Below are 16,959 nucleotides of genomic sequence, written 5' to 3' on the forward strand. Positions count from 1 at the left end.
GGTCTGGGCTGGGGCGAGGAGCCGGCTTCCGTAGCTGCTTTATGGACAGGATTTGTAATGGCAACAGTCATATGAACAAACTTTCCAAGGAAAAAAAAGAGAGAACTGTAAAGCTTGCTGGTGATAGTGTACCATGACGCGAGTATTACAGGTATTACGGTTTGTGGCGTCGCCGTCGTCGAGTCGAGCGCGAATCTGCACTAAGGCGGACGCGTCATCTGATCTGATCTCCTTTAGCAGTTAGGATTTACGAGGTCCAGTATTCCAACAAACCACCACAATGTTACAAAGGTTTGAAGCAGCCTTTTTTTGTTTTTTTTAAACGGTGAAAACAATCGAAACGGGAAAACCCTGTGTCGATATGAGCGGATCGATGATATGTACAATGTGTCGTCGTCATGAACGCTAGCTTCCATGTTACTTTCGTCCTCTAGAATTTCAATATCAGCGAAGAACTCTGAGACCCTGTTCTTGTGTGGAGGGAAGTCTCCCCGTGGCACTTTTTACATTCTCCGAAATTCCTTACTTGGATCAAACATCCGCATACCCCCGAAGAAGTATGACGTCTGGACCGAAAAGAAAATCAACAGCAAGAACACGAGAAGGTCCAAAGATTTAAGTAAGTTTTCATGTTAGGAGAAATAAAACTTTTTTTTTTTTTGCAAAATTGCGATTGGTGATATAATTCATAATCGTTTTCCTCGTAATAAGTTCTTCTAGCGGGACTTTGTTACCATAAATTTTTTTTACATTTATTTTTTCTTCCGCAAAGCTTATTGGTAAAATTCATTTTGGAATATTTCCACTTTCGGCTCTTCTCAAAGTATGTACATTTTCCCCTCAGTGTTGACCTAATACTCCTTTGTACAAATTGGCACCGTTTTGCTGTTTTAAAATGAAAATGTGACAACCCCAGAGCCAGAGCTATATACACGTGTACATAAAGTATGTAGGAAATCTTCAAAAGGTCAGTATTGAGTTGGGAAAAAATTCAGAAGAAAAAAAAAAAGAGGGCAGCATAAATCCGTTAGCTGTCCTGGCATCAGATGCACACGAGTGGTTACGGCCTACAGACACTCAATCCTCCCGTTTGTGGACATGAACATACCGTGTATGTTTGCATACTGGACTGGAGAGTCCGCCAAACCAACGTATATTGTATTGACAGGGAAACATTTGGTGCGATATCCCCCATGTGGTTGGACTGGCACAGGTTACCAAGAGTACAAGTTCGACTTAAAGCCACAGTGCGAGAGAATGGTCCTGCTGGTGAGTCGGATTCGGCTGCTGCTACTGCAGTTTAATGCAATAACGCTCTTAGCTGAGGAGAAAGAACGAGCAGCAGCTCGTTGGATCCAAAAGTCGTCCTGAGATGATGTCGGTGGAAGCGTCATAAGGTCTAGCACAGGAAGCATTACGTGGCCGAATCTCAGAAACAACTTTCACAGATGTTAAAACATCTCGTCTCCGGTCAAATGGCTCTTAAGATCTCGTGGCGGCCACCCGTGACAACAGTCCCCACTAGACAGGAAAGGGAGTTCTGCGCTCAATTGATCGACCGATCAATGAACATGTTGGTGCATGTGCATGCGACATACTTGGAAATATCAAATACATCATGTGACCTGATGGACACAAGTATACAAAAGCAATCTTCATAGGTTATTGACAGGTCGCCTTCACTTTTCGGAAAGGAGCACCAGCGACGGTGGCCAAACGGAGACAAAAAGGCTTTCGATCAATGAACCAACCAATGGATCAGCTGTCATTGGGTTTGAGCAATTGAACCATAGCACCAAATAATAGATCGGACTCTTAAGTACTTCGTCTTTGAGGGTTTCACGTGTCATTAGAACCGTCACATTCTCAAGTGAACAGTCCGCTGGAAATTGGTCGGATTGTCACCTGACCAAGTATGACTTTAATCGACAAACTCCATCGTTGCAAAACTCGAGACGGGTGAGGAGTAATCAGTTGATCACAACAAAATTCCAAAAACAGCAATATTCTATATTGCATATTTTTTCTCTCCAGACAATTTAAATACTATTTATAATTCTCTTTCATTTACATTTAAATCTTTCATTTTCACTACATTTGCTTTACCCTAGGACAAAGTCACTTATATTTGCAGTAAATGTAAAAAAAAAAACCAAAACAAATACATAGATATTTTTTTAAATTATAAACTTAATGAGGGGGGTGGGGGGGTGGTCCTAATATCCGGACTTTCTCCTTGTAAAAGGAGGTCTGTCTTTCAAACATTACAACTTCATTCTTGTAATATTCCTCCTTCTACATTCTCATCTAAAACGTGTCCATTTCTTTTCAAACCACAACATGCAACCGACTTCTGTCATGTTTTGACAGTGAAGGCCTTTTTTCCGAGATGCATATTTACAACTTTCATCAAAATTCGGATTTGAATACGTCAGAGCACAGGTGTTAAAGTCAAGGCCCGGGGGCCAGATCTGGCCCATCACATCATTTTATGTGGCCCGCGGAAGCAAGTCAACCATGTCAAGTTCCATGATGCTTGTTGAAGTCTGAACCAAAACTTCAAATTGTAATGTTTAATCCGCAATAACAAACATTATTGTGATTTTAAAACGAGTTCGCCATAAATTTGTTGTGCGCTATGTTTGTAATATATGGAGGTGATCCAACATTTCGATGGTTTCCCAAAATTGATAACGGCCCTCCAAGGGAAACCGTAACTACTATGTAGCCAGCGAAAAAAATGAGTTTGACACCCCTGCTTTCGAGTAAATCCTGCACTCCCACTTAATGTTCAGAGTACATGGTGGCCGTAAAGTTGACGCACGGTCTGACCGTTCTATACCACATTGCATATCTTGTATTTCCACAAAACAGCCAGTAGGGGGCACACAGCACACAAGAGCCATCTGAAGGCCCTCAGGCAGGAGGCGCCGAGCAACTAAACCAAATCCCCCACTCCCCCAAGCTCCAAGACATTCTCAAAAATTCACTTTCCAGTCAGAAACGAAAGGATGTGATCTCCCCGCAGAGGTGTGGAGCTGTATGCAAAACTCCACACCACACCGAGCTCACGATATTCCATGGAGGAATAACTCTTGAAATGATTTTAGGAAGATGAGGTGACATTAAAAAAATAAAAATAAAAAAGCAACAAAAAGAATATGGAGCAATTATATCCATTCCTATGCCAACTCCAAGTATGGTATACAGCCATATATTAACAAGTCAGGTCTCTTACTGAAGCCTTAATTCACTAATCCAGTTAGATTTGGCATTTAGCCCTTTAAAATCTATGATATATAGCATATAGGACTGAATAAATGGTGATACAACAGTGCTGAGGATACACATGGTAGCAATTAGCTATTTACAAGGAATAAACTATATAGGGAAACAAACTAAGGAGAAACAAGCCATGACGTTGGCCCGGTTTGATTGACAAACTGCGGTTACAAAATAAAATAGTAGCTAACACATTTAGTGGCTGATTCTCACCTCCAAAAACCAAGCAAACCAAAATCCAATCTGCTAGATGACAGACCAACACTCTGCAATCTAACCCGAAATACTGATCGTTTTCCTTCATGGGCTTGTGAGGCTAGTCAGAAAAATAAAAATAAAAAAAATAAAATAAAATTGTTAGCATGTTGCGTGGGCGGCCACATGCCAAAGAGCAGCAAGATGGTTTTCCGAGACGGTAGAGGAACCATACCTTTGGTGAGAGATGAAAGGTTGGTATACATAAATATACACTGCCTTGGAGACAAGCAGATGAACATGAAAATAACAACTTAATAAAGTCATGCAGAGGCACTGGTTTCATCCAATAAAACGTCATCCGTACGGTATCTAAAGCATCCACAGAGGTGATAGAAATATAAAACAACCCCGGTAAAAAAAAGAGGTAGCTCAACGGAATGGCTAAATGAATAACTGAGTGTGTCGGTTGTTGTTGCTGTGCACTGTGCACGTGCACAACATGTCCAGGCGTTTGAAGCAGCGTTGATTTAAATAGACCAAAAAAAAAAAAAAAACACCGTAAAGAGGCAGAAGTATGCTTAGCTTAAGTTGTACTGAATGTGTAGTTCCCTTGTTTACTGTCACTTCAACATCTGCTTGCTCTCCGTACAGACTCTTAAAAGAGACGCACATACTTGACGGCCAATCCAGATCATCATCATCATCATCATCATCAGCTTCCTCCCTCCATTTTATCACCGCATGGGTGCGGTCTCCCCTTAGGAGACCTCGCTGCCAAACACCTCCAGCACCAGTGGGGTGAGCTGCATGCTGTGCTCTGGCTGGAAGGAGAGCGAGCGGTACTGTTTGGAGTGCTCCTCGTTGAGGCTGCGCAGGTCGGCCAGCTTCTGAATCATCTTGGCATAGAGCAGGCTTCCTCCGGGGTGGTTGAGTTGAATGTAGGCCTGCAGGGTCTCCGACAGGCGGTCTTGAAGGACTTCGATCCGCGCGTGGTCTTGCACACCTGGGCGGTCTGTGGGGTGGGGGGACGGAGGTGTTGGTCAAATTCTGTTTTGCGACAGAGTCTGGTGCTGTTATGGGAACCAGATGTTGGATATATGTTGGTCTTCGGTCACTAGCATCACTTCCGGTTCGTTTGACTGTATATTCTTGCTTGCATAAATAACGTATGCATTATATGTTCCGTTTGGGACATCGTGACAAGACCTGAGACCCTTGCGGGTGGTTTGACTTGCTTTCAAGTTGTGGATAATCACATATTGCAGGAATGGGGATAAATATTTATGTGACACCTCTACTGGATTTACTGGTTTGCTCGCCTGGGGACTGAGTAGGCCACCGCAGGACCTTAATATAGTTCCGTCTTGAGCCACACCTTTGTTTCCCTGGCGATAGGTTTTGGATCTCAGTCATGTTGGAAGAAACATCTTTAGCTCATCTTCGGTGTTAAAGAAAAGATTTCAGCCAAGATTTGAAAGTGGAGTACCTAGCTCCGTTCATTGGCCCCTCAATTTGGTGAAGTGGTGCACCATTTGGAGGAAAAAAAAAAAGATTCCCAATGGACAACTGTTAACGCGTTCACTCCCAAGGACATTTTTCAACGTCTTTTCAGACTTGGTCCAGAATTGACTGGTACTGAATGAGTTTAACGGCTCAACTGTGGTTTCCTCTGACCACATTTTTTCCAAGTCTTCCCAGAGTCATTAAGATGTTCACTCGCAAACTTAAGGCAAGCCTGAACATGTGCGTTGAGAGCAGGGAGACCTTGTGGGCACTGCAAGACTGTTGTCCATCAGGGTGCCGTGCATATTCAACATTTCTGCCTTTGTTTTGCTAATATAGAGTAAGATCCTGCTGTATACGATACTGCTCCCTTCCTTTTCCTCAAAATCATCCCAAACACAACCAGTTAGGCACGTTTGCGTGTCCAAAAAATAATAATAATTAAAAAAAAAAATCACACTTGTTACACTTCCCTTTGAAGGTTAGTCGTTTGAATGCATTTGCGTTTTATACAAATGTTCTTGTTTGACTGTCGTTAACGTGATCTACAAAAATGTGTTTTACAGCCTGGAGCTGGATCTGTTAAAAAAAAAAAGCTCATCCTGGATGAGTTGTTGGGGATCTTTATGAGGATTTTTATGGATTTCAACGGATATTCTATTACCACAAAGTGAACTAACCAATTCAGCAGGGGATCAAATAAACATTTTACCCCACAATATGTAAATTTTTTCTGACTCTTTTGTCTCAGGAAGTCCCCCCAAAAAGGACGCAAGTCAACCGAGATCCCTGTTAACCGCGCGGCCTTCAACGAGTGATCAGCACGCAGTACCTGGAGAAAGTAAGCAGATGGCCATCAGCAGTACATGTTCCTCCTCGTGCAGACTGAGCTTCTTGAGGCCCACCTGGAACTTAACCAGCGGCTCCAGCAGCTCTAGAGTGTGGCCAGCTACAGGACAAACGCAACAGATGTCACATGGCACGTTATGATTACGTTCACTTGCACCATCTGGTGAGATTTCCAGCAGTATAATTACTATTTGACGAGAAGTATAGTTTACAAAAAAAATTTACTGCAGAGGAGTATTTGGACACACTATCCTGCCCTCCTACCTCATCCTCCGCAGTGTAGCCATTTTGTTTTCTTTTTTTTTTGGTATTATACGTGCCAATTCATGTTCAGGATCCCATATGTACTAAAAAGAGCCATCAGGAGGACAAAAAGGTGCAGTGTGGCGTCAAGTGTACATTTGGTAGCATTTTGACTGACCTTTGGTGACATCACTGATCTGGTATTTAAAGTCGGGCGCACCGCAGCTCCAGGACATGTCTTCCAGGTTGAAGCTTTGATTTGAGCGCAGCATGATCACCTCAATAGCGCTCGACTTGAGCAAGGCGATCTGATCCTCTGCAGTCAGCTCTCTGCAAGAGAAGATGCTTACATGTCAGCATTCGCCAAATTGCAGCTCTTACACTACAATATTTATACTACCTATTTTCCGCACTATACTGCGCACCTAAAAGCATTACATTTTCACAAAAGTTTAACAGTGCACCTTATAATCCGATGCACCTTCTATATGGATCAATATTCTGATTTCTTGCAAGTAGTATTTTATATTTTCTGTAAAGTGCTTTGATACAGCTGCCGTGATTGGGAAAGCTCTATATAAATAAAGCTGTATTGTATTGTATTGTATTGTATTGTATTGTCTTTGGCGTAGCGCCATCTAAGTGGATGCATAACACAACCGCACCCACTATTGTAGCTTCTATTCCATGTGCCTTATAATGCGGTGCACCCTATATATGAAAACAGTTTTAAAATAGGCCATTCATTGAAAGTTCGCCTCATACTACGAAGCACCTTACAGTCCGGAAAATGCAGTACAAATAACCGATAGAATTATGTCACACTATAGTTTAATGATTCATATGCATGATGTTTCATACTGACCAATACCGAATGTATGTACTTGCATAGCAATTCAATTTCAGTCGCGCGTCATAAGTTGTTAATCGTAGAAGAGGGCAGAAACATGGCGACTTCGAGCATTGACAACAAACTAGCAAATTCGTGAATGTGTCCAGGAATGGAAATAGAATGTGGATTTCGGACGATCTCTTGACTCTTGAATGAAGGTCCGGGCTTAAGCGAGAAAAGTATCGGCGAACAAACATTCCCCAGGTAATCCAACCACATCCATCACTTGCAGCCAATGGCAATGACAGCTTTCAGGAAATACAGGCCCCGGCTCGTTTTAGCACCGACTTCATGGCCCCAAGAGGTGACACACTTTTTCCAAGCAAAGTTTGTAGCGTGCAACAAAAGGATGATTGAAGGGATTTTCTTCAATCATCAAAAGATTGCAGTCCATGATTCATTGAATGGCAGAACAATAGCATGATTTCACATGACATTAACTTGTTGCAAAGGAGACTGCATCAGCTTGCTTTGGAAAAAAAGAACGCACTTCATATTACAAGAGCGCAAAGTTTTTTTTCATCATGTGAAGGTCGTCAACTTGTAAGTAAGGAACAAAAACAAAAAGTTGCTGCACAGATCAACTTAAAATAGACAGTGGTGCCGTTGTGACGCCAACACCAGTCATCCGATTGTAGTTTTATCATGCATTGGCCATGACTCGGATGCGAGTTTTTTCCATTCCCCTCAATAAAGTGCTCCAAGTTTTCCCTACTGGTGAGTCAGCTGGATTGTAAAATACGTGCACTGGCTATAACGGCAGGAACTCAGTAAATTGTGGTGCATATCCTTCCTGAGACTGCTGGAAAGAACATTTAACCAAAAAATAAACAACAACTTGCTCTAGTTTTTCAGTTAATGTATTAAAAAACACATTTAGATACGCGCTGGTGTTTAGTTGCATTGGGGACCTCCAACAGAGTCAAACACAATCTGTAGTGGGATACCATTTGACTTCGACATTTACATTTCAACCCCCCACACCCCCCACCTCCTGGAAACAACAACGTGAATTGATTACTTCCAGGAAAAAAAACTCTTACACCACAAAATCTGTATTACCTGTCAAGGCAGGTTATTTTTTTAATGTAACATTTGTGAGGGTGCTGTTAAATTGGAATGATATGACTTTACATAAAACGTAGTCTTGCAAAGAATTAGTCAAGTAAGAGTATGTAAATATCCGGTGAGAAAATGTGGACAACGCTGTTCTTTTTTTTGTAATCCGTAAAGTAGAAGTAGATGGAACGTAAGGCCAGGGATGTTGTGCCTCTATGCTTCACGTCCAATTAGTCACTTTAAAAACCTTGCTTCTGTGTGTGCTGGGCCGAGAAGGATTAGTGTGTCATCATGTGGTACTGTCTCAACAGTCCAATTGGCCAAACTGTGACGTGCCGGCACCCGAGGCGCCTTTCCGAAAAACCAAACCAAAATAGATGGCACAAGCAATAAAATACCTCCAAATATGAGGAGTGGGCAGACTGAAGCGTAATTGAACAGCATAAAACGGTACAAAATAAAAAAGTGTTATATATTGCATTAAAACGACTCTGACGGGTTAGCGCCGTACTACCCGCGCATTGATCGTATCTGTTTTTTTTTTTTAACATTTCATTCTGGTGAAAATGAAACATGACAGCGTGACGGGTGAACGAAGACGTACCTGAAGCCCGGGATCATCTTGGCAAAGCCAATGACCTTCTGAATGCTGTAGGACACCAGGTCAGCCAGGTGGGGCAGCATGGAGAAGCTGGAAGCTTCCTCTTCACTGGAATCAGGGCTACTGCCCTGCTCCTGATACATCATCATCAAGTTGTTTAAGTTCATTTTGGTGTCGACCGATTCTGCAGCCCCCCCCAAAAAAGAAAAAACAACAACATATATCATAATAATATGTCTTCGATAAATACAAATATTTCAGGCTAAGCGAACGGACAGCAGCGCAAAGAGGATGAAAGCTTGGATGACAGCCTTGAAAACACGTGAACATCACCGGGGTTATTTTCAGTCATTTGCTGGCGCCGCGTGGAGGCTGTGTGACCGTGCCCCTCGCCGTGTGCACCGCATTAGTGGCAGATGCATTAACGAACTCGTGTTTATAAGCGGGCGTCAAGCGTCTGCAGGGTGCGAGGCCTTCGAAGGATCTCCTTTGCATTCTCAGTAAGGCAGTACAAACAAATTATATAAGCCAATGAAATAAGAGGGGGGAAAAAATAGCTGGCTCCAGTCAATTATAAATACTGCTCTTTTCGAAACCGATCCCGTCATGGCCGTACAAGCGCAGGCTCACATGTTCTTCTGATTGATGTAACTTTTTAAACATAACATTTGCTTCTAAAGGCAACTGTACTGGAAGGTTTCTTGGACTTATTACACCCAGCGGCCAATGTTGATCTTGAGGGACGTTTTCATCGAGCGAGCCGCTCACCCGGGGAGTGACTGAAGGAATCGGAGGAGGCATCCGACAGAGAGTGGAGGGAAGCGGCTCTGCTGGCGCTACGTGTCACTGGCCCCTCGCGCACAGGAGGCTGCACGTGGAGATAAGAGAGCAGAATATTGCCGTAAAAATCGGAGAAGTATACCATGCGGATGCTCGTTTAGTCCAATGTAACGTGAGGAGCCCGTCTTGGTTTCTATCACGGGTCCTTGGATGAGACTTAGGTGGCATTTATGGTGTTGACAACTGCTAACACTCGACATGATCATTACGAGTTCAGTTGTTACTTTGACCCCGTTTGACGATTGCAGCATCAACACGGCTCGTTTTTGCCAGTTACAACTTACAAGACGTGAGACACGGAGAAGACTTGGCCCGTGTCGTAACTTTAACGTTATTGGTTTGAATGCCAATGCGTAATCCTCCCCGATTACGCAGAGGATGGGCTTTTTGTTTTCAAGAACATTGGGAAAAAGAAGTTACCCTTGTTAGGGGTACAACACAAAAACAACCCAACGTGGTCTCAACCCGGACGAACTGTCGCCCTGCCGATTTAAAAAAATATTTTTTGGTCTTGAGTTGGAGTGAAAATGTTCGTTATGAGCGCTAGACGGAAGCGGCGAGCTTCACAACAACCAGCAGCTTGGCAGCGAGTGAACAACTCTGCAAAAAAAAAATGCCAAGTGCTTGCTTATATTTGTCAGTCTAGTTTAAGTTGACTGGGAAAGTGAAATACAACGAACAGATGACACATTTGACTAAATAACCACTTGGCCTTGCTTTACGACGGTCCCAACGTTCAAAGTAACACCAAAAAGAATGACGCACAATGAACTAGTTTGCGCGGTGGTGTGAGAAGATAACCGGGTGAACAAGAAGGCACGCTCGCTTACCAATGTACAATTTCCACAGATTTTGTCCTTATGAATGTTTTTCAGACTAATAGTTATGATAATACTGACTTGACAATTGTGTTTAGGGCTGTACCACGCTCGCCCCGTCGCCATGGCAACGCAACCCTATCGTGAACAGGAGCCCCTGTATTTAGTTTGCTACGTGGTGACAGCGCGTTGCGACTAAAAGGTGACCCGGTTGTTGTTGACTGCGGAATGTGACACAAACCCGAAATCGGCAAAAGTCAGAGTAGGAGTCGTCGAAGGTTTTGTGGTGCGCCTCCACCAGCGTGGCAATGACTTGACTCTGTTCGTCGGTGAGCCGAGGTCGCCGCGCCTCCCGCTCCGCTTCGCGTTGGGCCTCCTCGTCCTTTCGCCGTTGAATGAGGTCCTTCTTCCTCTGCACTTCTTCGTCTGTCAAGATGACTGTGTTGGGGGGGGCAAAGAAACCGGCAATCATTTATTTGAATATATATATATATATATATATATATATATATATATATATATATATATATATATATATATATATATATATATATATATATATATATACATATATATACATATATATATACATATATATATATATATATATATATATATATATATATATATGTATATATATATATATATATATATATATATATATATATATATATATATATATATATTATGTTCCCACCCCCCAGCCCAGCTAACAGTTAACAGTTACAGCCTAATCTATAGCTATAGGAAGGCCCTCATCGCATCTTTTACAGAATGTGTTTTGCATTGCAGTGACAGCTATGTCAATAGAGCAGTGGGCGGGGGTGTTGTTGTTCTCCGGAGGAAGAGAATGGGAGGGGAACAGGCCACATGGAGACCCCCGCTGCACTGAACAACTGAGGAGCCCACAGAAACAAAGACAATGGTCTTTGTTTCTGTGGGCTCCTTGTTGTTCCAGCCAATGAATTAGCTCACAGAGAGAGCGAGAGTGAGCGAGCTGGCTGTCAATAACATGCCGCTGTTTTTTGGGAACAACATAACAGAGGTACAGGCCTACGGTTCCTGTTCATATGCACAATCACAGTTCTCCCCCGCCGCTACTCCCCGTTAATGACCCGAGCTGCAACTGGGAGGTTTCGGGATAAAAGTGGCTTGTGGAAAATGTGATGATATGGGGGAGACAAACAAAGTTCCATTTCCTTCTATTTAAACACACTGCATTAAAAAAAAAAACAAAAAAAAAAAACAAAGGGAAAGAAGAGGCCTCGGTAGATTGTGTGCAACAGCAGGTGTTTGAACTTCAGCTGGAGAATAATTAGTCTTTACAACGTGGGCTGACTCCACTCGTTCAAACATGTCAACATTCTAATGGGGGCAAAAACCCAGCGATACTTGACCCCAGACCAAATATTAGGTAATATTTGAAAAAGCCACCTCATGACCCCCAAACACCTTCTAGTCCACTTTGATACCAAGGAGAGTAGTGGGATAGTAAACAATATTTTCCAAGTTGTATTTTTTAAATTGGAATACTATGTGCACATTCCAATGATAGTTATGGTTGATTTTCACACTTTTCACATTTCTTTGTTCATTTTAAGTAAAGTTTGTCTTTCGTTTAATAAGTGAAGCGCTATTGAAGGAGGCGCAAAACCGCCACAGTCGCTGGATGAACGACAAAAACAACCGAGATGCAAAAGCCTTGCCGTTACACCAGCATTGATGATCTTTTTCTTCCCGCTTTTCTGTTTATGAAAGCCCATCACGTGTTACGACTCACACGCACGCCCACTTGATGCACTTGTAAACGAGTCATTTCATTTCCATTTGACAACTAGAAACACCGTCCAAACGTTCTATGGTGAATTTCAAGAGTTCAACAAAAAAATAATCCAACACTAGGCCTGATGAAGGCGCCCAGCTATTGAGGTCCTCTGCTCTGTAAGGCATTTGTATCTTTTGTCAAAGCTGTATGGATGCCTTGTTTTTATTGGAGACTAAAGAGTTGATCCGCGTAATTCAGTGTTGGACGGACTATAATACCGAAAGCATTAGATGACACAATCTTTTCGTCCTACTTCAAACTGGGGCCGTGCCGCAAAGCACCAGCGTAGGAAGATTTCCAGACATATGGCGCACAATTCAACACAATGCCTTGCAACGATCTGGATCGGCCGTCATACTTACACTCTTTCATCATGCCAATGTCCACACAGCGTTTGAGCCGGCATGCCTGGCAGTGGCGCCTGTTGTCCTTGGTGATGGTGCAACTGCCGTTAAAGGGACACGTGAAGGAGGCCTTGCGCTTCATACTGCGCCTGAATCGAGCAAAAAAATAAATAAATAAAAAACCCAACACTTTTAGACTTATTGCAGCTTATGCAACAAACTGCTCTCAGATGGCATAAATGTCATGACGATCCGGGAAAATACAAAATCCACTTTTGACTTTCAAATTGAAAACGGCACAAATGGATGGACGGACAGCAAGAAATCTACATGTGCCTCCTGAGTCTTGCCAGAGGGTGATGCAAAGTGTCATCGCGCTTGTGGTGGGGGAATATTTCATGCATTGTGACACGCCTGTTGGACAAGAACATGGGGCTGAACAATTGATGAATTGTATGTCAAATAGAAAGTATTAATTTGTTCAAAGGAAAAGACTTGAACCCTACACCGTCCGATTGCGCTAACACATCTCAAATTGAAGCCTTTGGCATTTGGAAATTGCAATCTACGACGCCACCACGTCAATTTGAGTTTGAGCAATTGGTAATTGTTCGGCCCAACAACAAACACAGACTCAGAGGAGCAAAAAGAAAGCGGACTGTTTGACACATCCATCTTAGCCATCTTTTCCAGCACACAGAAAGTTATGTTGCAAAATATTTCCATAATATTAATAATAATTTAAAAAAGAATTATTGTACTGTACTTGCTAGCCCAGAAATATTAGTATAAATAAGCTGGAACTGCTGCTTGGTATTAGTGTGCACATAGGGTGTACACCAATGCTGTTTTCAATGTTGTTATGTAACTGAACCGTGTGTGTGTGTGTGTGTGTGTGTGTGTGTGTGCGGGAGGTCGCACAACATCGGCAAGATCTGTTTGCGCACACTACTAGGTACGTGAAGCAATTTGTGCTGTTCAGCAGGATGGTAAAGCTGTTCCACAAAGCACACGCTAAGCACATGGACCCAACTATGCGCACCATGTGCTTCCATTGACATCAACTCATCGGCATGCTTGCGATGTCACCGGCCGTTGGCGGCGGCGGCACGCGTTTGTGTACCTGAAAAAGCCTTTGCAGCCCTCGCAGGTCATGGCGTTGAAGTGAAAGCCAGTGGCTTTGTCGCCACACACGCCGCAGATTCGAGGCACGTTCCTGTCAAACTCATCGGGGGCCAAGGAAGATGTACTAACAACAGTGGGCTCCATTACTGAACACAGAGGGAGAGATCACAAGGGAAAAGTGAAGAAAAAAAAAACATAGAAGTTGTAACCAACTGCTATTTTTCCACAAAGGGGGCAGAGTAAAATTTTGAGAACATAACATCACGAGAATAAAAGCTACAACTTTGTGAGTGTCAAAGCCCTGACAAAAAATAAATGTAAGAGTCTAAGAACAGCAGCCAGTAGTACATCTCTATATGACTGCCATGTATTAATAATCAGAGAGCCCCATTAAATATTTGTTTAAAAAAAATAAATAACAGTGGTTGATGATCAAATTATTTTTTCCCTCCTTAGAAACAAATGTTTGCACAGTGAAAAGAAAACTGCTCATGTTGCCATTGGTGTTAATGTGCCAAGATATTCCATTTATTCAATTTCTCATGTTTGTGAGAGTCTAAGGTGTAACTTCCCAAATATTCTTAAGTTCTTGAAGAACTTTTGTCTTGACTCTACGGTATCTGTGGTCTCTTTTTATAATATAAGTTTGACAAAACGTTTCTCTCTGTAAGCCAGATAGTGTCCCTTAGAGAAGGAGACAACTACGTTTCTAATTTGTCCTTTGTAATGTGAACAGAGTGTGTACTGTATGCCTACTTGCAATAAGCAACACAAGCAAAAATTCCCGTTCAACTCCCAAATTGTGCGCTACATTTGTTTGCCCTCAGTGCTTGGGCATCTATTTCAGTAAATAGCCTCGTGAAAGGGACAAAAAAGCATGTCACCACAAGGCCAGCATCCTCATAAACAAATGCGCACTGTCCTTTCCACAAAGCGCCTTTCTTACTGTTTTCTTTGCTTCTACTGCGGAGTGAGAGTGGGCCGGGTGGCGGGAGGAAATGTTGGGTCAAAAGAAAGGTGTGTAACCCAACTAGACACAAACCTCAACAAAGTCATAAATCAACCGCAGTGGGGCGAACATTTCAAATGTTTGGACCGACTGCTTCATCTAACCATTTTCTGAACAGGGTCACCGGGCATGCTGGAGCCTGTCCCAGTTGTGTTCAGGGTGTAGGCGAGCCACACCCTGAATCGTTTGTCAGCCAATCGCAGGGCACACAGAGACGAACAACAATCCACGCCACTCACACTCACACCTATGGACAATTTAGTGTTCAATCAGCCTGCCATGCAGGTTTTCGGAATGTGGGACGAAACCGGTGTACCCGGAGAAAACCCCCACAGGCACGGGGAGAACATGCAGACTCCACACAGGCCGGAGCTGGATTTGAACCTCTACACTGTGAAGTCAATGCGCTAACCACTCGACCACCTAATTGCTTCATTTTCGACTAAATTTCTTTAGACACAACATATTGGGAACTTTCTTCTTGCGACACACCCATGCCAACAATATGTCGATCAAAGCGCAACAAGATCGCTTTGCTCATCCAGGCATCGCGTGGCTCAAGGCTGCGTACTAAGTTGCTTGTGTGTGTATCGCAGCATCACAAGCTTAAGCATATGAAAAACGATGGCGCAGTGCGGTGAGTGAAAAAGTCGCAACTTGACACTGCCTCAGTAACAAGCAAATATTTGTCAGTGGGTAGGAGCAAAAACACCCGACAGAACCACAATGACAATAGACTAGTGACAGACTGTTAATGGAAAAAGTCTGTTTGGTCTGCTGAAAACATGAGCTCAGGCCAGTTAATGGAGAGGAAACACAAATCGGACTTTCTACTTATAAGGGGAGGAGGAAAGCAGACGTGGTGGTTTAATGAGGTGACACAAATTCCGTTTTGTTCGGTTCACGCTGGCAAGGTGACGTACTCCTCTTATTTTAACCACTTCAATAAAAGTGCGTGTTTTTCTCCCTGCCGCCCATTCACTCGCCAGTTTTAAGAACAAAGGTCAACAGAAGCGGTAAAAGAATCGGCCACGTTGCAGAGATTTTTGGTCATCTTTTCACAGTGTGGTACGTGTCTCCTAAGACTTGATCAATAATTCCACAGCTCGATGGCAGTGTCAATCACAAGGTATATTGAACCCAAATAAGGATTGGCAGTCTGGGCATGACTTCGACAAGAACACCTGCAACGCACTATTAGCAAGTTTTTTTTTTTAAATACATGACACTATTGTGGCAGTCGTCGTGACGAGAGATGAATATTTCACTTCATTTTCAAGATTGGCAGAGCAATGACATATGAAAACATCTTTGACGAATACCTTAAATTTAACGGGGATGTTCCGGACCATTATTTTGAAGCCAATGTAGCTTGGATGTGAATAAAGCTGCCAGGAGACGCTTTGTGCCATACTTCACGTCTTTGTAGATGTAGGCCAACTGACTCTCCCATACGCGACATTATACAGATCTTTTTTTTCACCTCAAACTATTCACAATTGACCCAACAGTCCCCTCCCGGTTGCAGCCAAGTTGCGCTCTCCATGCCGATTGACGCAAAATGAGGCGTTTTAAAAACACCATGGGGATGCACTGCTTCAAACAATACATGGATCTTATTCACTCTCATGCTATTGTTCATCTCTCAACATAATGAATAAAATCACGTGTAAGTCAGCTACTCCCAGCAGGCGCACTCATTCACTCTCCAATATCACTGACCAATGAGTGAAATCCGCCCTGTGTGGTTCCATTGAGCCTTGACGGGTCATTACGCTCAATGCACGGTTGTATTGAGAGGGGCTCTAAATAATTCATCAGGTTATTAGACCGGATCCGTACTCATTCCAGTTTCATGCACGCAATATAACAAACGGCTCGGAGCGATGGCTTTCCGCTGACTTTACCGCTCTTGAATAATATGCATCGTGTTCCTGACTATCGGCAGCATCAATCACACTTGCGTTAAGAATAAGCAGGATGGTCACAGAGCGATTTGTTTGTGTGCTGCCAGGTATGTTGTCGTCCCCCCCCCACCCCCACCGGCTGCTTGGCCTATACAAGCATGCCACTTACTGAATGATTTATTTGTATGGACTGTACTGTCTGTGTGTGTCTTTGTCACTTGAACATGGGTGATTTTACACACACACACACACACAAAATCAATAAACCGGCAAGTCGTTTTACTGGTGCATTGCAGCAAAACAACAACTTGATAAGTACAAATTGTTTTAGTCTACGGCTGCTACGAGAAAGACGCAATTCTATTGACGCAAAATAAATACAGGAGATTACACGAACACAAAAAGGTATTATTATCTCAATAACCAATTAACTGTGACAGTTCCCAGCGTGAAAAAAAAAAGAA

At 42.9% G+C, this 16,959-nt stretch overlaps 1 protein-coding gene across 2 annotated transcripts in view; it reads right to left on the reverse strand.

Moving 5' to 3' along the window:
• Nucleotides 1-262: 262 nt before the first annotated feature.
• The window catches only part of LOC127607555 (vitamin D3 receptor B), a 29,982-nt gene continuing 13,285 nt past the window's right edge, over nt 263-16,959 (reverse strand). For both annotated transcript variants that reach the window (XM_052075986.1, XM_052075987.1), the window contains exons 3-10: nt 13,578-13,725; nt 12,473-12,603; nt 10,527-10,723; nt 9,396-9,495; nt 8,631-8,811; nt 6,254-6,405; nt 5,816-5,932; nt 263-4,492 (exon numbers count right to left, since the gene is read on the reverse strand). In XM_052075986.1, the coding sequence (XP_051931946.1) occupies nt 4,239-4,492; nt 5,816-5,932; nt 6,254-6,405; nt 8,631-8,811; nt 9,396-9,495; nt 10,527-10,723; nt 12,473-12,603; nt 13,578-13,723 (1,278 nt within the window). In that variant the 5' untranslated portion in view covers nt 13,724-13,725 and the 3' untranslated portion in view covers nt 263-4,238. The remainder of the gene's footprint in view (nt 4,493-5,815; nt 5,933-6,253; nt 6,406-8,630; nt 8,812-9,395; nt 9,496-10,526; nt 10,724-12,472; nt 12,604-13,577; nt 13,726-16,959) is intronic.

The sequence above is a fragment of the Hippocampus zosterae genome, chromosome 9 (genome assembly GCF_025434085.1).
Source record: "Hippocampus zosterae strain Florida chromosome 9, ASM2543408v3, whole genome shotgun sequence".
Classification (NCBI taxonomy): Eukaryota; Metazoa; Chordata; class Actinopteri; order Syngnathiformes; family Syngnathidae; genus Hippocampus; species Hippocampus zosterae.